The 20,571-nt window shown below is 42.5% G+C and overlaps 3 protein-coding genes across 3 annotated transcripts; all 3 read right to left on the reverse strand.

The window, feature by feature from the left end:
• Window positions 1-2,507: 2,507 nt before the first annotated feature.
• LOC137769894 (interferon omega-1-like) lies at window positions 2,508-3,191 on the reverse strand. The gene has a single exon (XM_068551987.1). It carries the CDS (start codon window positions 3,189-3,191, stop codon window positions 2,508-2,510), a length of 684 nt encoding a protein of 227 aa, XP_068408088.1.
• A 9,766-nt stretch (window positions 3,192-12,957) lies between these two features.
• On the reverse strand, window positions 12,958-13,527 carry LOC137769889 (interferon alpha-1-like). The gene has a single exon (XM_068551977.1). The coding sequence runs from the start codon at window positions 13,525-13,527 to the stop codon at window positions 12,958-12,960; it is 570 nt and encodes a 189-aa protein (XP_068408078.1).
• Window positions 13,528-18,894: 5,367 nt separating this feature from the next.
• LOC137770475 (interferon alpha-13-like) lies at window positions 18,895-19,407 on the reverse strand. The gene has a single exon (XM_068553182.1). The coding sequence runs from the start codon at window positions 19,405-19,407 to the stop codon at window positions 18,895-18,897; it is 513 nt and encodes a 170-aa protein (XP_068409283.1).
• Window positions 19,408-20,571: the final 1,164 nt, after the last annotated feature.

The following is a 20,571-nucleotide window of genomic DNA, read 5'->3' on the forward strand; positions in this document are numbered from 1 at the left end:
AGAGAGGGTGGGGCTGGTGTCACATGAGTGCCTTTCAGGTGAGCTCTGCAAACCAAAAATAGGAGCCTGGGTGTGTCCAGCGAGAGTGGAAGCAAATAGAGAGTGGAACATGCTGAGTAGACTGTTCCATTGGGAAGAGATTCTTTCAAGATTAATGCCCAGGAACTAGAATTTGAGGTCGGAGGTTCAGTGACACTAATAGTAAGGTCCATGTGTGTAGAGCGGTGTCATTTTAAAGCTCTTTCACACACATTGCCCCAGGCAATCATCACAACAATCTTGGGACTCTCCCAGACACAGACTATGAAACTTAGGGAGGTTAACTTGTCGGAGTCATTACCCCAAATTTTGCCACCAAAACAGTCATTGTTCCACCACGTCTCACACTGTCACTTGGTGGGTAAGTGCCATGGCCCAGCTTTCACATGGACGAGCAGAGCGTGGGTTAGAATTGTCACGGGTCCTGACTTCTTTGCTTTCTTGCTCTGAGTCTCTCCTGTGGGGGGCCATTATTTTCTGAGAGTACAGGCTGTAGGAGGCGACATTGCCAGCAATTATAGACCTGGGACTGTATGGAAAAGAGAGCTAAGATCACACCCGGGAGAGCCCAGGATTAGGGAGCAGAACCTTACCTTTCATACCTCCTGCTTTTTTCTTCTGCTTCTGCGTTGCTGCTGAAAGACCAAAAAATGAAAGAGTTCAGAAGCTATTTTGTGCCTTTCTCATACTAAAGAAGCAACAAACATTATTAATGAAAAATGTTTGTGACTTTTTGCATTATTTGAGGTCTCTGTTATTTCCATATTATTCATTTTTAAAGTAGATCCAAGTATTTTCTACTGATCCTTCTTTATCAAAGAATTTTTACTAATTCCCAGAAAATCTTTCAGAAGTATAATACACAAGGACTTCCCTGGTGGCAGAGTGCCAATGCAGGGGACACGGGTTCAAGCCCTGGTCCGGGAAGATCTCACATGCCGCGGAGCAACTAAGCCCGTGTGCCACAATTACTGAGCCTGCGCTCTAGAGCCCGCGAGCCACAACGACTGAAGCCTGCATGCCTAGAGTCCATGCTTCGTGACAAGAGAAGCCACTGCAATGAGAAGCCACTGCACACCACAAGGAAGAGTAGCCCCTGCTCGCCGCAACGAAGACCCAATGCAGCCAAAAATAAAATGTAAATAAATAAATTTATTTTTAAAAAAAGAAGTATAATACACAGAAATTGCAAGTATCTTCAACATACAGGACAGGGAATTTTCACACACTGAATGACATTGTGAAACTAGCACCCAAGTTAAAAGTAATAGATTTTGCCCAGGACGTAGCACGTTTCTTATGTTGCCTTCCAGTTGCTACCTCAGAGCAGCTCTCCTTCTCCTCCCCGAGGGTAGCCACTCTGTGACTCTAGCAGTCCTGCTTATTTCTGACAGGGACACTTTTATGCCTCTTGTGTATATTTACTCATTGAATCCTGAGAATAATCCTATGAAAAAATACTACTATTGTCCCCATATTAAAGATGAGGAAACCAGGGAGCTTAGTGTTTGCGTTATTTGTCAAGGTCACACTGCTATTAATAGCAGAGCTGGGATCCAGTGCCATGAACCCTGGCTCCTTCTCACAGAGGTTTTGAAAATCCTAGAACTCTCCTTTCACTTGTGCTCTCTTCCTGTGGCTTTCACTCTAACAGAAACCTTGAAGCTGGAAACGTGCACAGAACCAGAGCAGCTGTGTGGCTGGTCAGTGAGTTGGAGGGACTGAAGGTATGTATAAGGGAAGAATGGTTCAGTAAAGCAGGACTGGGGAGAAGGCGGGAGGAAGGTGCCAGGATCGGCAGTCAACACCATATGTCACCAGCTTCCCTCGAGGAGATGACTCCTTCCCACAGGTATTTGCACCGACCACTCTTTCCTGGTGGGTATAAATCAGTTACACCTATGACATCAGGACTAACGATTCTGCATAATTTCCAGGACTTCCCTCAATTCCATGGAATTCCACCTTTTGACAAGCATTTCCTGCAATGAAAGTGGTAGGACTGTTCCAAAGGACAAAATGGACAAATACTAGTCTGAAATAAATTTACATAGAAAAAAATAAGAATGTAGGTTTCAGAACTTAAAAAACTCAAAAAGTTTTCTCTCATAAGAATTTAATAAATAAAAGAAAATGCAAATTTAATGAAATAGGAAGGTGAATATTTTCTAAATTTTAATACAATGTAAGTATAAATATATTTATATGAAAACATAAAAATAAGATACAGAAATAAATAAATAAATAAACAAATAAACAGAATAAATAAATAACAGGGTAGTCATTGCTTAGGGGCTGATGCCCCTGAAGCTGAATAATTTTAACATATACTTGCTTATTACTACTGACAAAGTATTAGCTGAATTAATACAATAAATTCTGTGATTAAAATTGAAATAAGAGCCTTCTGAAATGACCAAACACATATGTGCAAGGGTGATATGGCATCTTAGTCAATGAGAATCATTTCAAGGTGACCCCAGGTCTCTATCCATAATTCTTATCCTTTCTTGCAAGTTGGTTGATGAAGACAAGGATCTCATGATTTCCACTCTGACAATTTCCCAGGCACAGTCACTGTATTTCTTCTCTTTCAGGTAGAGATGGATTCCCTGGAAGTACCTCTTCACGGCCAGTGTAGGGCCCGTCACTGCCAGGGCAGATTCTTCCTCTCCCATCGCCTGCACCAAGCAGGCGTCCAGGTCCTCCAGCTGCTGATGGAGTCCAATGCGGAGTTTGTCCAGGAGTGAGGTGTCCCAGGCGGCAGAGGAGCGCTCTGTGTGGAAGAGGCGGAAGATCTGCTGGAGCATCTCGTGGCGGACAGAGGTGGCCTGGGCCTTCGGGAGCTGGCTGCCATCCACCGTGTCCTGGGGGAAACCGAAGTCTTTTCTATCCTTCAGACAGAAGCTAGGCGAGATTCTCCTCATCTGGCCCAGAAGCATGAAGTTCCTCCTGCTAATCCGCACGTGGTTCTGAGACAGGTCGCAGCCCAGAGATCCACCAGGGCCGTAGCTGAACACCACCAGGGCGGTCAGTAGAGAGAGCACGAAGGCCATGGGGCAAATGAGGCTGCAGCTGGCCTGGCTGAGACGGGCGTCTGGGGGAACCTTTCGGGTAGGTTCTCTGATGGCATTCTTTCTAAGCAAGGCCATTAAATAGGGAATACAGTAATTTTCATTTTCTAAACATTTCTATACACTTTGACTTCCTTTTTTGATTTTCACTTATGTATTCTCAGTATGGTCTACGAAGATGTCATCATTCTAAACTATTAATTTTGCAAGAAGTTTAATTTTCCCAGTAATTTCAGATGTGCCCATCCAAATGGATATTTATTAATCAAATGAGAAAGGTTTTTGTCTTAAAGTCAGAAGTGATGTAGGTTTGTAAATACACACATTCTATATCTCTTTCATGCATAAATGTTGGTCTTCTCTGTTCCAGGAACAAATTTTTAGCCCTGATCTTAGGTTCCATTTTTACCTCTTACTTTACATAGGAAGGCAGGCTCTCTCAGCCGTATGGTTTCTGTATTTGCTTAGGGATTTACCAGATCACTCTGGCATAAGCTCTTTGAAACAAAAGATGGGTTTTGTTTAGTGTTTGGTTTAGAGAAGAGGCTGATTATTATGAGTCCATGAGCTTCTCCCATGTTTCCTTTCCTTCTAGAACATGTGCCTTCATGTCCTTGTGGTCATGCTTCAGGGGACCACAGGGTCAGGACTATTATAGATATTGTCCTTTCTTTCCACCATTTTCTTACTGGAGACCTATAGTCCTCCACAGGCTGGGCCAATACCCCCACCAGGAATCCTGGTTCTTTTCAGGAGAATATGGGTGTGGAGGTCCTAATTCCAAGAGAATTGTATTTCCCCAGCAGCACCTCACTCACAAGGGAGAGATCACATCTAGTCACACCCTCTCCTCTAGAGTGACAGAGTCCCCTTCCTAACATCCTGGACTCCCTCCCTGAGGGCAGGCTCACCACATCCCGAGGACTGTAAAATCTCTTTGCTGTGAAGGGGCTTGTTTATTTGTTGGGAAAATAATTCATCTTCCAGGACCCTCACCCTTGCCCCTGGAGTGTTTCTGTGAAGGACCCTAGTCCTCAGTGGTGACCTCCTCCCCTCCTGACCCGTGTCCTCCAGTATCAGAAGTGTCAGCAGCCCTCAGATGCTGAGAGCAAAAGTGTGTTTTCTCTAAGGAGGTGGAGGAATTATCCAATTCTAATCATTTCACCCTGAGTAGACACATAATGTTTATTTTGCCAAATACAAATTTTATTACTCAACTATTTTACTAAAACTAGTCAACACTTGTTATGCTCAAAGTTTCTGAGCTGTGGGCAGAGAATTCAGCGATGGTGTTGTCTCTCATTAAAGTTTATGTCACAGAAACCAGTGAGGTTCAGTTGTTCATTCAGTCAGTTGATGCCACTGGGCTTCTCCCTTCCTCTGTCTCTGTCTCCCTCTGAGAATGCAGGGCAGCGAGGCCCAGGATTAGGTCAGAGAGAAATCGCCTTCTTTCCTTTACTTGTGTGTAATTTTTCATTTAAAGTTTTTGTAACTTATATTCACTTAGCGACTTACTGGACAAGATTTGTCTTGCTGCTCCTGCATCAGTTCTAATTCATGATGAGGTAAGAACAATAAAGGGAGGTAAAGAAAGGCAAAGGGGCTCCAGTCGCTATCATTTTCAAACTTTTAGATTTTTTGTTTATCACTGCAACTGTCCTAGAAAGTAAAATTCGACAGCTGTCTTGTGGGCAAAAAGAAAACAAATGTGAGTCTGAATGTCATGAATGTGAAAGAAGGGAAGTGATTTTCCCCTGACACAATGACAGATTCTAAGTTAGCAAACTTCAGGGCAGCACAGTTGGGGACGAGGCTATGTCAGAGGAGAAGGATGAGGCCAATGTGAAAAATAGAAAGGCAGGAACATGCTTGCTTCTGCCAGAAGCTCAGAAAAGACCAAGTCCTGGGTCAGTTGACTGCCTTCAGCTTCGCAAGACCAGCTCCCTCATTTTTCCTTCATTTAATCCATGTATGATCAGTTTTGAGGAGAGAGGAAAGAAGTCACACCCACCAGCTCACAAGTGACTGGCAACCAGAACCCCAGTTGCTAGAACACTAACCCTGTCTGGGAGGATGAGCAAGATCAGTCTTGCTGAGCATCCGTCTGGGTGATAGATCCACTCAGGCAATGAGAAGGGTACTTTAAGAAAACTAGAATTAAAGGAAGGGAATTAGATGATTCCAAAAGATCCTGATCTTACCTGGTTAATAGTAATCGTGATATTAAAAAGTAATAACTGAATTTTATTGCTTGCTACTAATGGACTAGCCACTTTCTAAGTTCTTTAAAATTTAGGGCCTTCCCTGGCAGTCCAGTAGTTAAGACACCGAGCTTCCACTTCAGGAGGCACGGGTTCGATCCCTGGTCGGGGAACTAAGATCTCGCATGCCCCGTGGCGCAGCCAAAAAGTAGGAAAAAAAATTAACTCAACCCTCTCAATAACCCTATCTGGATCAAACTCACTTATACAACTGGAGAGAAATATAAATCTGGACCAATGAACTGTTCCAAATGTACCAAAGATACAAGGGCAAACCTTAGGGTGTTTACAATGATTTGTCTGAAAGCGCCCATTAAAGAAAGTGAAGGCTGCACATGAACGTGATATTTAGGAACCAACGAAATAAGCAGACAGAGGACAGTGAGATGACAAAGGACCCTTATTCCACTTCAGGTGCCAAAGGGTTACTGTCTATGGTTTTGTAGGGCTACATGGGGTATGGTCTGAGTCAACTGAACTCACTTTAGGTTCTAATCAAAATAGACAAAATCACTATTAAGTAGTTAGAAGGGAATAGATTTTTCTGCCTATTGGAAAAAAAAAAAAAAGGAAGTTTCCTACTGGCCTAGTGGTTACGATCCGGCACTCTCACTACTGTGGCCCGGATTCAATCCCCGGTGGGGGAACTGAGATCACACAAGCCACGCAGCGCCAAGTCTAAGATTTCGTGAGTGATTTCTTCCATGAAATATAGTAAAGTAACTTTATTAACCCTAGAAGAGCTGAGCCCTGGAATCTATGTATTTTTAACGCTTGAGTTTTCTTGTGAGTTTAAGAAAAAAAAAAAAAAGCACCTAACAATTTCTAGCCATGTGAGCTCTGACGTTTCTCCTTCAGGATGACAACTAAAAAGTCACTCACCATCTGGTTCTACAAGAATAGTCATTAGCCACAGCAGTCCCTGACCCCAACACGCCCTGACAAGAGTTCAGGGTGGAGATCAGGAATGGGGCACTCTCTGCTCTGGGAAAACTGACAGAATAGGCCTGCAGAGAGTTAGATAATTTCCTGAGAAAATTCTGTGAATCCAATTTTTTGCAACTTCTCATACTTAGAAAAGCACTAAAATCATGAATAGTGACAAATGCGCCTCATGACTAGCAGCAACCTTCTACCAAGATGTGTCCTTGATTGCACGTATCCCCTTCACCACAATCACGTATATACTGATGTCCCCATTATGTCCTTGGAGCAGTTCGTCAGAGCTGACTGAGAGGCTGTCCTCCAGGCTATAGTCCTCAGTAAGTCCTCCCAAAAAACTGAACTCCCAGCTCTTATGTTGTCATTTGTTTCCAGTCAACAAGGACCTCACTGATTTCCCAGAAGATCTCCTCAGGTCAGCCTGCTGTTCTCATTCTCAATGAAGACACCTCCATTTCTCACCTACAGTCCAGACTGGACATCCTTTTGTTTACTGATAGAGTCCAAATAAGAATCTCTACTCTTTATTGTTCCAACTATTGGTTAAGATGTGGGTACCGAAGAGGCCTTATGTATGACCAAGACGGAAGAGCATACGTGCTTCCTAGACAGAAGCAGTGAAGGTTTTTAATGGGCTCCTTAGCAGGGAGAGTCTGGCTTGAACTCCAGAGTCACCCTCATGGCCTTGTACAGTTGTCTTTATTTAAATTTCTAGCCTCAGCCCATTAAAACATCATAAGATAATACTGAAGAATTGAAATAAAAATATTATTTAAAAAATGATTTGTTAATAAAATGATGTTTTTAGCAGTAATATAGGAATGGTTTCTGCTTGTTTTAGGACCCTAATCCTTAGGAAGGTTTCCAAACCTCTAAATGTACTTTAAATGTCCTTCTGACTTTAAAATACCTACTCAGTGCTGTATGCACCAACTGGAAAGAACAGAAAGATGATTGATCCATCAGTGCCCTCTTTCCAAATTGCCTAAATTAAATAAATGAATTTCCACTTAGCTCTGTGTTGCTTTTAGAAATTGTGACCTTCCAGTGTGCATGTTGCTGATACCTGCCCTGCTGGAAAGGCTCTACCCCAGTTGTTGCTAAATATATTAAAATCCCTGCCTGTGTCCCTTCTATTCAAGCATGTTTTATTTTGTTTGTCTTTCAAAGGGGCAAAGACATCATGATGGAATGTACGAAGTTTCTTGGATTGCATTGTCCCCAGGAATATCCTTCCCTGCTCTGTGATAACTTGCTGGGTCCTAAGGACGAAACAAGTTTGCAGCTGGCACTGAGTAACCCTCGTCCCTTCCAAGACTCTGCAGGCTGCTGTGGTATCAGTGCTGGGGACACTGCTAGTGGCCACGTCCTTCTGGGAGAACTCTGTGCTATCGCACGCACCTCAATCTTTTCTTCTCTGAAAAGGAATGTTCTGGAGAAACACTTGCCTCAGTGCAGCTCATCTGTGTCCTTCCATGTCCTGAGGACCTGCCGCTGTTCCAGTGAACGCTTTCAACATCTCTGTTCTCCTTCCAAGTTCTCAAGCTGCTGCTGCCTTTCAACTCCATGTTTCCTGCGCTTTGGGCTTTTTGAACAAATAAGAGTCCTGAAGCAGGTGAGTTCCTCCTAGTGCAGTCAGCACGTGGAAGTGCGCAAATAGAGGCACAGGTGAGCTCCTGGATTCTCCACCATTGTTCATTGTTGGGCAGGGTGCCATCTATTCGCTGTGTTTCTCTGGGAGCCTGGACAGTCTGGACCTGCAGTGCTTGGCAGGCGGAGAGGGTGGAGCCATATGAGAGCTTCTGACAAACCTAGAACTTTCACTCAGCTTCTGCTTTCCATTGGTGGCTTTGTAGTCTTAAGGGGAAATTGACAGCCAGAAACCCTAATGGAGAAGGAAACAGCTGTATGAATGGGCACTACAGCTTAATGCAGAGTGAATGGGGAAAGTACACTATGGATTTGTACACTGGGAGGAACTGAACGCTTGTGATATTTTAGTGAAAGAATGGGATCCAGGAAAACAGAGAGGAAGGGGAATTGTGCCATGTATCAGAATCAGCAGATAGATGTATGGTATATTATATATGGTATATTTTATATGTAGCATATTTTATACTATGTATTCCTATATATGTACCATATATGTATAGTATTATATATAAAGTTACATACAATTGATGACACACTTTCTCCCAGTTCTGTTTTTTAGGCTGTCATTGTTTTGCAGTCAGTGACAGAGAGAGGGGGAGGAGAATTCATTATTCCCATTTAGACCTATATGAAAAATATAGGAAACAACACACTACCTGTTTAGCCCTCACTCTGTGGATGATACTCTGCTAAGTGTTCTGAAATATCCTGGTTGGCCTAATATTCAATACAACTCTAGGAATAGTTTCCCTACTTTATATTTGAGGAAACTGAGGCTCAGGGAAGTTAAGTGATTCCCCAGCATCATACATGTGTCCTGGCAGAATCTAGACTCAATGCAGAAACCCATATCACATATAAATAATTCTTTAACTTCCATCCTCTGTAATTCTCAAGCCTTTTGTTTTCTTCTTGGGTGCTTTCTGAAGATCATTTTTCCCTGGTTGACTCCTAAGTGCACTGGCTACTCCACCTTTGTGCCCTCTGCAGACTCTCCTTCTCTTTCTCCCTCTTAAAAGTTGAAGGTCCTCATGAACTTTCGGTCATCATCTCGTTCTACGCTCTACTCCTAAGGAACGACATCCACATATGCTGCTACCAGTGGGAAGTCTGTCTTTAGATGTTTCTTGGCCACTTTATAGAGTCCGTCTGCTTTCTCCCCTTCTTGAGATGCCTCATTCCAGATTCTGGTGAGAGAATCCCCTTTTCACTATCTCTGATTGTAATAGGAAACTTAATTGAAATAATTTAGCATGATTACTGTTTTTATATCTTTTATCTCTTCCAAACTGAACTCTCCAGAAGAATAGGTTTGGCATTTTCTTTTTTCACCTCTGTATTCTCAGAACTATCATATATCCGATATAGAAATATGAAGTTTTAAAATATAACCTGGGACTTCCCTGCTGGTGCAGTGGTTAAGAATCCACCTGCCATCGCAGGGGACACGGGTTCGATCCCTGGTCCGGGTAGATCCCACATGCCACGGAGCAACTAAGCCCATGGGCCACAACTACCGAGCCTGTGCTCTAGAGCCCGCGAGCCACAACTACTGAGCCCATGCGCCACAGCTACTGAAGCCCGCATGAACTAGAGCCCATGTGCCACAACTACTGAGCCCACGTGCCGCAACTACTGAAACCCGTGCTGCACAACAAGAGAAGCTATCGCAATGAGAAGCCCTCGCATCACAACGAAGAGTAGCCCCTGCTCGCCACAGCTAGAGAAAGCCTGCACACAGCAACAAAGACCCAGCATGGCGAAAAATAAATAAAATTTTAAAAAATAAAGTAAAATATAAACCACTGAAATAAATGAATGATGAGAATGACGAGTAGAATTTATCATCCATGTTTCAGTATGCCTTGCAAACTAAAGCTACTTCTTTTTGCAAGAATAAAAAAATTCCAGATGTCATCTGGGGGAGAGTTTCATAAATTAAACAAGAAAATAATTTGAAACAATATAGAGGTAAGCATATTTTATTATATTGAATACAGTATAAAGTTGAACATGATATTATATGAACAAAACTATTTTAAATACCATACATAGTATGACTGAGATAAAGTAGAAGAATAAATAGGTGACTACATTAGAGCCCTTTGCACTTTAATCACTATCATTTGGACTCCTGGTCTGATCATTTCTAAATCTCTACTGTATACGAGTCTAGTTCTGATACTTGCTCTGTCTCTTCAAACTGTGTTTTTCACCTTTTAGTATGGTAAGTTTCTGTTGAAAGTTGAACATGATGTATGGGGTAAAAGGAACTGAGGTAAATTGGCCTTTAGGGTGAGGATTTACATTTATCTTGCTAGGAGGTTGACTGTGTTTACTTCTAGTCCTGGGCTCTGTTTCTGCCCTCTTTACTTTCCATATCAGCCAAGCTGGCTTATCCTTTGGGATTGGTCTTCTTGAAAATAGATTTATTAGACCTGTTTGACAAGTAACCACCATAGGAGACAGGTCTATATCTTGTTCACCATTGTATCATTAGTACAGAGTTCATAATAATTACTCCAAATAATTATTAACAAAGAGTATTCTTAGATTTTCCATTAGACCTCCCATCAGAAGCTTCTACTGGCCTCACATCGGAACCTTATATTGAAGTAATTATTAAGCATCATTAGATGATCCAGTACATTTCTACTGAGCCTCTTGGTTCATCCTTCTCCATCTCACAGTGAAGACGCAGGGTGGTGAAAATGTAGGGCATAGGATGCTAGATAAAATTAGCCTTCTCTGCTTTCCTGGTGTCAGAGTCTTTGTAATGTTTTACGTTCTTTTTCATTTAGTATTTTTCTGGGCAGGGGTTGTCTTGCTACTACTGAATTACTTTCTTTATCATCTTGAGTTGAGTAGCTTAAGAGGGAAGCAAAAATGGAAACATAAAGGGCCCATACCATGATTTTCCATAATGTTCAATACATCATTGATTTGCTTCTCCATTCAACTTTCGTGGAAAGCTGTCCTTGCATTTGATGTACTGAGGTAAAAGGAAAACAAATGCAAGTCTGACTATGATGAGACTGAAAGAAGTAAAGTGACTCCCCAGGTGAAATAATGACAATGGAAGTTCTTCTCTTGTTACCCTTCCGCTTGCTCCAGTATGGGTTCTGCTGATTAATTTCAGCAAATCAGCTCTCACTAAGGTCAGTCCTATCTGTTTCCCTTGTAGTGGATGGTTTCAAGCGCAGAGCAGCTTACTGACATTCAACATCATATTCATCAAGGTAATGATACATTATCACTGTAAGTGATTAAATGTCAGGATTTAAAGTAAATCAAATCTTGAACATTGATATGAGTTTTCAATACATCAAATCCACGAAATCTCTTCAGAAGCAAAAAATATTTCAAAAAGGGAAAACAATGCAGAGAAAAAAATAATCCACATCCATTCTAGGTTCCACCCTATGTCTCTCCTCCAATTCAGATGGCAAATATCTCAAACCTATTTTCTGTATATATTGTCATTCCCTTCTCTTATTCATCCTTCCACCTTCTCCACTATGGTTTCTGCTGATTAATTCTACCAAACAAGCTCTCACTAAATGGGCAATGCCATCTCTTTTCCCAATGTAGGAGCACTTTCTATCTACGTTTTCACGAATGCATTGAATCTTCTAAGCAGTTTCAGTCTTTCAGACATGGTCTTCTCACCACTCTCTCTTGTCCTGTTAACATATGGCCATTCCCCTTGCTTTCCTTTGTGGCGTTCCCTCCCTTTTAAGGTTAAGGTCATAGGATTCAATTTTCAGTCCTTTTCTCATTCGATACTCTCCTCCTATTTGATCACTTCTTCTGTTCCATGCTTTACACTTCATGGAATTGCTTATAAATTGCCATCTCCAGTATCCAATGGACATTTGCACTGAAATGTCTACTAGTTGACTATAGGTAATATCTACTGCTTTAATTTCTATATCCTCGCATGACATGATCCACCTTCTGCTGGGGGAATTCCCTTTTCCCGCCTTCTCACTGTAGCACCAAATTTAACTGATATTAATTTCTACTACAAATTAGTACTATTTTAAAAATAATTAAATTTAACCGTGAATTAACTGATTTTTTAAAAATATTTATTTATTTATTTGGCTGCGCCAGGTCTTAGTTGCGGCACACGGGATCTTCATTGCTGCGTGCAGGATCTTCATTGCGGCATTCAGGATCTTTGGTTGCAGCATTCAGGATCTTTTAGTTGCTTGCGGCATGTGGGCTCTTAGTTGCGGCATGCAGGATCTAGTTCCCTGACCAGGGATGGAAGCCGGGCCCCCTGTATTGGGAGAGCAGAGTCTTAACCACTGGACCACCAGGGAAGTCCCTGTATTAACTGATGATGGTTTTTAGGTTACTTTCCTCTAAAAAAAAAAAAAAAATCAAAGTTACCCGAAGCAGAATTGGATTAGTTACGTTCACCTCTAGGTCCTGAGGGCAACACACGACCTGGCTAGAGGAAGTCTATTTTTATTTTTAACGTGAAAATCGTAATGATGGGTCAAGGAATTGTAACATACATTCTTTAATCAGGTTGCACGTTCAGTCTTGGTGTTTCTTTTTTAAAGAAAAAAAGCAAAACAGGAAGTTTTCTATAGTAAGAATTTAATGAATGAAGAAAAATGATAAACTGACTAAATACAAAGTATGTATTTTTTCTCTTAACCACAATGTATACATGCACATAATATTATATGAACAAAAATAATTTAAATCTTTATAAATAGTGAAATAAGTATTAAACTTGATAAATAAATATTTAAGTAGATAAATAAATAGATAGATCAGCATGGGCATCTGTGATGGACTAGTGCCTGTAGAGTAGAACATCATGTTGCTTAATATTCCTGAAAACACTTGACAAATTAATTCAATTCAGGGCGTGATGAGAGCAGAAACGAGAGTCTTTGACATGGCAGCACAGGTGGAAGTGTGGTCTTGTTAGGCAGTGAGAATCATTTCCGTGTTGAAGCAGGTGTGTGTCACTCCTTCCTCCTGAGTCTTTCTTGCAAGTTTGTTGATGAAGAGAAGGATCTCATGACTTCTGCCCTGACAATCTCCCAGGCACAAGGGCTGTATTTCTTCTCTTGCAGATAGACAGTGATTCTGTGGAAGTATTTCCTCACAGCCAGGATGGAGTCCTCCTTCAGCAGGGGAGTCCCTTCCAGCCCCGCCTCCTGCATCACACAGGCTTGCAGGTCAGTGAGCTGCTGAGAAAGTGCAGTGCAGAACTTGTCCAGGAGGGTCTCATCCCAAGCGGCAGCCGAGCCCTCCGTGCTGAAGAGCCGGAAGGTCTGCTGGATCGTCTCATGGACGACAGCGATGGCTTGAGCCTTCTGGAACTGGTTGCCACCAAACGCCTCCTGGGGGAATCCAAAGTCATTTCTGTCCTTCAGGCAGGAGAAGGGGGAGATTCTCCTCATTTGTTGCAGGAGCATCAGGGCCCTCGTGTTAGCCAGGCTGTGGGTCTGAGGCAGGTCGCAGCCCAGAGAGCAGGTGGAGTTGCAGCTGAGCAGCACCAGGACCAGGAGGAAGGACAACGTTGGGGCCATTGGGGACCTTGTAGATGCTGCTGGCCTGGCTGAGGTGGGGACTCTGTGAACCCTCCTCTCTAGGTTCTCTGAAGACCTTCCTTCAGGCCTGGGTCTTAAATAGGGACATATTCATTTCCATTTTCTGAATGTTTCTTCTTACTTTCTACTTCTGTTTTTGCTTTTCAATTTGCACTCTCCAGATAGGTTAGGGCAGCGTTTCTCAACCACTGTTTCTCATCCTTGCCTCCCCTTCTCCTGCCCACAGAGCCTTTTTAGATATTATTTTTCCATATGGCCCCCCTATGAAATTTTGATACACAGATATACTGTGTCCATCGATATGTACTCCATGCATATCTTTACTTTATAAATAGAAAAAGAAAGTGAAAAGTTTATTCTTTTTATTCGATGCAGGGGTGAGTATGACAAAAAAAATTCAGGCTAAAAATTAACTGTAAAAGCTACTGCAGTTAATTTAACATTTTGGTTAATTGTGTAGAATGACTTTTTTTTCTTTTTTTTTTTTTTTATAAATTTATTTATTTAATTTATTCATTTTCGGCTGCGTTGGGTCTTCGTTACTGTGCGTGGGCCCTCTCCAGTTGCGGTGAGCGGGGGGCCACCCTTTGTTGCGGTGTGCGGGCCTCTCACTGCAGTGGCCCCTCCCGCTGCGGAGCACAGGCTCCAGGCGCATGGGCTTCAGCAGTTGTGGCTCACGAGCTCTAGAGCGCAGGCTCAGCAGCTGTGGCACACGGGCCCAGCCGCTCCATGGCATGTGGAATCTTCCCAGACCAGGGATCAAACCCATGCCCCCTGCATTGGCAGGCGGACTCTCAACCACTGCGCCACCAGGGAAGCCCAGAATGACTTTTAAGGCAATACATTTATTTAATAAATAGGAATGTATCAAATTACATATTCAATAAAAATTTATACTAATACTTCATAAGAATACTAATGTATAGATATATTTAAAAATCTATCAAAACTGCTAAAACCATTGGAAATTTAAATGATTTTCTTAACATTTATTTTTAGGTAATTATTAGTTTTGATTCATATCATAAAATGATTTCTAACTTCACTAGCTGCTAGATATTCATCTAGATATTGTCAACAACTTTTTCTCTTTAGGACTAGACATAATTATTGATCTCCTAGGTAACTTTTTTAGAATTAAGTAATAAAATACAACCTATTTGTGCTTAATTCCCGATGCCCACATCACACTGAGGCTCAAACATAAGCAAAATCCACAAGACAGACAAGGACAGCTCATAAGTAAGCCAAGCCCACCTCTCACATTATGACTTTGAGTTCAAGCATATGATGGAGAGAAAGTCCTCTAATGAAACATCAAGCCACCAGAGCTTGTAGCAGTGATCCTGCATATTGTGTATCTTCCATGCACTCAATATCAATGCCTCTCATCTCATACACCAGAAAACCCAAAGAGAACAATGAATACAAAGGAATGAGATTTTGCTGGATAGAGTTGAGCTTTGGAGTGCCACCCACCATTGTAGTAGCTGAGATTTGTTCGCACCCCTAAGAACTAATGTTTGCACCCATGGGAGCAATCTGCTCCCCAATGAGAATGCATGATCTAGGAATCATCATCAATTTGAATCTTTCTCTGTATTTTTGCACTGAATTTCAGATTCCCCAAAGGACTGTCCAAGGTTCCAATCCAAGCCTATTCTTTTCAAACAAAAGAAACCATCTTTGTAATTAATTGAGAACTGGATAAATATTGATTGGTATCATGGAAAGAATTAACTTTCAACTCTGATCCTGAATTCTTTTATTTTGCAGTGGATGTTCTGTGGCCTCAGCCCTCTCCAATTCCGATCTTTCAATAAATAATAGGTATGTGACCATCTTTGGCAAATCAGCTCTGTAGCAACTGGGCTCTGTCGTATTCTCTGTGGTATCCTCGGCACCAGGCCCAGTGTAATCACGCCACAAGTCATTTTAACCAAAGCAGTTTCTCAGATGTTTTCCTTCTAATGGAAGGCAGTTACGAATGACCAAGCTATTTTCATTTATCATGGTCATATTTGCCATGATTATAATAGACAGTGGATAGTAGTTCCACTCTATTCCTACTGGTATCAGTCATGCCTACTGAGTTTGTTGCTAAAACCACTAGGATTCTCTTCCCTTTAAGGTGCATATGGCCCTGGGGATTCAAGTTGTAAGAGCAGCACAATTTTCAGCCTTTGCCCGGCACTCTATTAAACTCAGGAGGATGGCCTCGTCGCTAATTTGTCCTCTCCTAGGTCCTGACAGAATATAACCAGCTTGGTGTCACATACAGAGCCACATATCTGAACTCACACTCTCCCTGATTCACACAGGTCACAGCAACCAGACAATTAACCACGTTACTCTTCGGTGGATCTTTACAGATGTGGCAATGACTACCTATATACTGAGATTCTTTGGAGACTCCTCACAAAGACTGATGAACGATCATTTTCATCCTGTGTCTTCACTCCCTTCCAAGGGACGATGGGGTCCATTTCAGTTGGATTTCCAAATTTTGACACATAATAATTAAAGCATTACTGCAGGTTGAAAATCAAGAGTTTGGATTCTGAGTCCTCGGTCTGCTCTTTTGGCCTGATAAATTGCTCATTCTTCTTTATTTACATGAATATATTCTCTCTTCTGGATGCCAAGACATGTAGCCTTCAATGCCCTTTCTGGTCTGAATGTTTCCATCCCCACAAAATTCGTATTTGGAAGTCCTAACCCCCAAAGTGATGGTATCAGGTGGCGGGCCCTTTAGGACTTGATTAGGGTGTGAAGATGGAGGCCTCACGAATGGAATTAGTGCCCTTATCAAAGAGGTCAGAGATAAATGCCTCCCTCTCCTGCTGTATGATGATACAAGGAGAACTCTGCAGTGTGAGACGTGAAGCAGGCTCTCACCAGAACTGGACCACGCTGACAGCCCGATCTTGGATTTCCAGACTCTGCAGCTGTGAGCAATACATTTCTGCTCTTTACAGACTACGCAGTCTATGCTCTTTTGTTGAAGAAGCCCAAATAGTAAGACATGACCTGACTTACTGTGTCCTCAGAATACCTCCCAGGAGTCTGTAAAATACCTAAAGCGAGAGACACCATCTTACCCAACCCCGTTTCCTAGACAGCTAGTCCAGTCCCTATCATTTCCAGAGCTCAATCCATACTCATGAAGGGACCAATGATAATAGTAATAGGAGAAGGAACAATACCAACATATATTAGATAGATATGATATGAGAGGACGATAATCTACAGAGACTTTGTAAATTCTTCATGGTTCTACAAGGGAAGTGATAATGGAATATTGTGTGAGATATTTTTTTAAAGATCATTTGCAGGAATATTTTCTTCTTCAAGTTTGCATTTTCAATACTTAGAAGAGCAGGATGAGAATCACGGGCCTGGACGCAAACGGGAGAGTCGCTCTCCCCTTTTTCTTCAGTCATCCTCAAGTACTTGCAAGGAGCTGCCTGATCATACTTTTCTCGTCTACCTCAGGCAATAAGGAAACAACTTGTGTCTACATTCGTGGATATTTTCCTCGTAGGCTATGCCTTTGGGCATCAACTTGAATGCTTCTTTCAAACAGTCTATGGTGCTGTGAACTCTGAGTGACATCCGTGTCATCTTCCCCAAGCTGAACTTGTGGAATAAGAATTTGGGTCTGATTGTGGGTGTGTTGTTTTTTAGTTTTCTTTATTTCAGCAAATGAACAATAAAAATACATGAAATCATAATACCACTGAGTCTGAGAATAAACATCCAAACTTGACTGTTTTCTTTCTTTTAAGGCAGAACTAGAGGATGAGAGTTTTTTTGACTTTTTATTTCATACTGGAGTATATCTGATTAACAATGCTGTGCTAGCCTCAGGTGTACAGCAGAGTGATTCAGCCACACGCATACATGCATCCATTGTTTCTGAAACTCCCCTCCCATCTAGGTTGCCACATAATACTGAGCAGCGTTCCCTGTGCTACACAGTAGGTCCCTGTTGGCCATCCATCCCAAATATAGCAGTGTGTTTATGTCAATCCCAAACTCCCCAACTATCCCTCCCACACACCCTTCTCCCCGGTAACCATAAGTTTGTTCTGTTAGTCTGTGAGTCCGTTTCTGTTTTGTAAATAAGTTCATTTGTATCATTTTTTTTAGATTCCACATATAAACGATATTTCTCTTTCTCTGTGGGTCAGATTGTTTTTTAACGAAGTGTGTGCAAGCAAGAACATTAGTTGTTCCTCTCCACCCACACCCAGAACTTCATTAGGACAAATAGTGTAAAGATGAAAAGTGGTCTTATGCACTGAACTTGTCTCCTCGTCCATTAATCATCCAATAATTTCCCAACTTCGTTGCAGTGAGATTTCCACAAGGATAAATCCAGGCCATGTAATGTGAGCAGAAGTGCTCTTGCCCTGTATAGTCCTGGCCCTTGAAAACCTCCCATGTGATGCACCAGATTATTTTCCCTTTACCACTGAGTGGAATAGACTCAAGTACTGCAGAAAAATTTGGAGTCATCTGTTGATGATGGAAAAATCCACAAAACAGGGGGTACCCATGTCCCCGAACCACTCTTTGGAGAGCAACTTAGAACATCCATCTGATCAGGAATGCCTGCCTTGTGTTCTTATACCAGGGAAAGATAAGACTCTATTATGATCAAATTCCTGACAGCATTCTCTTTACCTGTTACAGCAGTCAGCATTAAGTTAACTGACAAATATCTCTTAACACCGCACTATCCAAAAAACCTTTCTATACTTCATATGTTGGAAATAGCAAATACCCCTCCCAAAACTTAAAGTGATCTTTTAAATTACGTTATTAAATTATTGATACAAGAAAAGAGATTGGGGCTTCCCTGGTGGCGCAGTGGTTGAGAATCTGCCTGCTAATGCAGGTGACAGGGGTTCGAGCCCTGGTCTGGGAAGATCCCACATGCCGCGGAGCAACTAGGCCCGTGAGCCACAATTGCTGAGCCTGCGCGTCTGGAGCCTGTGCTCCGCAGCGGGAGAGGCCGCGATAATGAGAGGCCCGCGCACCGCGATGAAGAGTGGCCCCCACTTGCCACAACTAGAGAGAAAGCCCTCGCACAGAAACGAAGACCCAACACAGCCATAAATAAATAAATTAATTTAATTAAATAAATATTTAAAAAAGAAAAGAGATTGTGTTCTTCTGTCAAAACCTTTTTTAAAATCATGATTTTCATTTCAGACATTTTTCAGCCTGTGAGGAAACACAAGTCGAGGTTGCTTTGGACTTGAACACTAATGTAATTGAATGAAAAGTGTCACGAGTATAAAAAATATTCTGTATTTGTTGACATTTCTTTGAGGATTCTTACATAAGGGAAAGGCACCTTTCAATTTCCACTCTGACAACCTCCCAGGCACAGGGGCTGTATTCCTTTGCCTTCAGGTAGACATGGATTCCGTGGAAATACTCCCGGGCAGCCAGTCCCAAATCTCGACAATCTAGATTGTCTTTTTTCAGCTGCTCCAGTCGGTGCAGCCTCAGATGAAGGCTGGAGAGAAGTTTATCGAGGAGGGTGTTGTTCCAGGCAGCACGGCTGTCCTCCGTGGCGAAGAGGTTGAAGATCTGCTGGAGCATCAGATGGTGGTGACAGGTGCCTTGAGTCATCTGGATTGGGGTGATATTCTCTCTTTTCCAAGGACATTTGAAGTCGGTTCTGTCCTTTAGGCACCACTGAGAGGGGATCCTTTGCATCTGTTCCAAATGTTGGAAGACTTCCTTGTTTTCCTGGCTATGGCTTCTAGGCAAGTTCCAGCCAAGAGAGCAAGCAGGGATGGAGCAGAGCGTCACTCCTGCCACTAGCAAATAGATCTGGGCCATTGAGAATGAGTGATTCACTAGATGGCCGCCAGGGAGCGCGCGGGCACCGCCAAACAATTAGTGGGCAGCTTCCTTCCCTGGAACGGTGGACAGCGTCCTTCCCTAGGCGGCCGGTAGAGGGCGCAGGGTTTGTTTGGGAAACGCCGACTCCTGAGTTTGCAGTCTGCGGCTGTCTTCCTGCGGTTCGAGAGACAGGGCGAAACGTAGTCTCTGAGGCTGCTTTAATAGTCAGCATAGCGCGCGAAACACCTTGGTTTACTCGGTGCCGAGTGTTGAAGAGGAAGCCTTGTCGCGGCCTGGCCAGCGACATTTTTGTCTGGTTGGGAACCGGAACCTTGCATTTTCGGGGCTTCCCCTGAGTTTTGCGCTTTATTTTCTCACAGAAACCGGAGCGAGGCAATTTTGGGGAAAGAAGCCTTTTTCTGAGCGGTCTGAGGTGGGGAATCAGAGCGATTCCCAGCCTCAGAGAAAGGGGAGCCGAGTTTACAGATTCGGGCTCGTTTCTGGCGCGAGGCAGCGAAGGCTCAGAGAAAAGGGAACGCGGCGGCGGCGATGGGAGGCCAGGACGATGTTGGGGCCGCCCTGCGGGTGAGTCGGAGCGCGGCCACCACCGGGGCCGAGGACGCGGGAGCTGAGCGCCCCTGTAGATGCTCTGGGACTTCATGGTGTCTTTCAAGGATACAGCGTTAAAGTGAGGGAGAAAGTACTGAATATCTGAAAAGTAGGACTATTAAAACACTCACAGCATTTTATTTGTTATACTTTAAAATTAATTTTATATTTAACTTAATTCATATCATATTTAAATTAAATACTTTAAATGTTTCATATTTTTATAATAAATTTATGTTAAAATGTTTTCAATATTAAGCATAGAATATTAAAATATATTTTCATATTAAAATAGAGCATTTTATTAAACTTTATTTAAACTATTGTCTTTATACTAAAGTATTTAATGTAATTAATTATTTGTTTATTTTAGGCTGGGTTTATTTGTTTTAGGCTGGGTTCAGTCTTTGTTGCGGTGCGCGGGCTTCTCATTGCGGTGGCTTCTCTTGGTGAGGAGCACGGGCTCTGGGCGCGCAGGCTCAGTAGTTACGGCTCGCGGGCTCCAGAGCACAGACTCAGTAGCAGCAGCACATGGACTTAGTTGCTCCAAGG

Source organism: Eschrichtius robustus, chromosome 10 (assembly GCF_028021215.1).
Source record: "Eschrichtius robustus isolate mEscRob2 chromosome 10, mEscRob2.pri, whole genome shotgun sequence".
Classification (NCBI taxonomy): Eukaryota; Metazoa; Chordata; class Mammalia; order Artiodactyla; family Eschrichtiidae; genus Eschrichtius; species Eschrichtius robustus.

What these genes read in the sequence shown, in the direction of transcription:
- LOC137769889 (XM_068551977.1), bottom strand. Translation starts at nt 13,527, where the DNA reads ATGGCCCCAACGTTGTCCTTCCTCCTGGTCCTGGTGCTGCTCAGCTGC.
- LOC137770475 (XM_068553182.1), bottom strand. Translation starts at nt 19,407, where the DNA reads ATGGCCCAGATCTATTTGCTAGTGGCAGGAGTGACGCTCTGCTCCATC.
- LOC137769894 (XM_068551987.1), bottom strand. Translation starts at nt 3,191, where the DNA reads ATGGCCTTGCTTAGAAAGAATGCCATCAGAGAACCTACCCGAAAGGTT.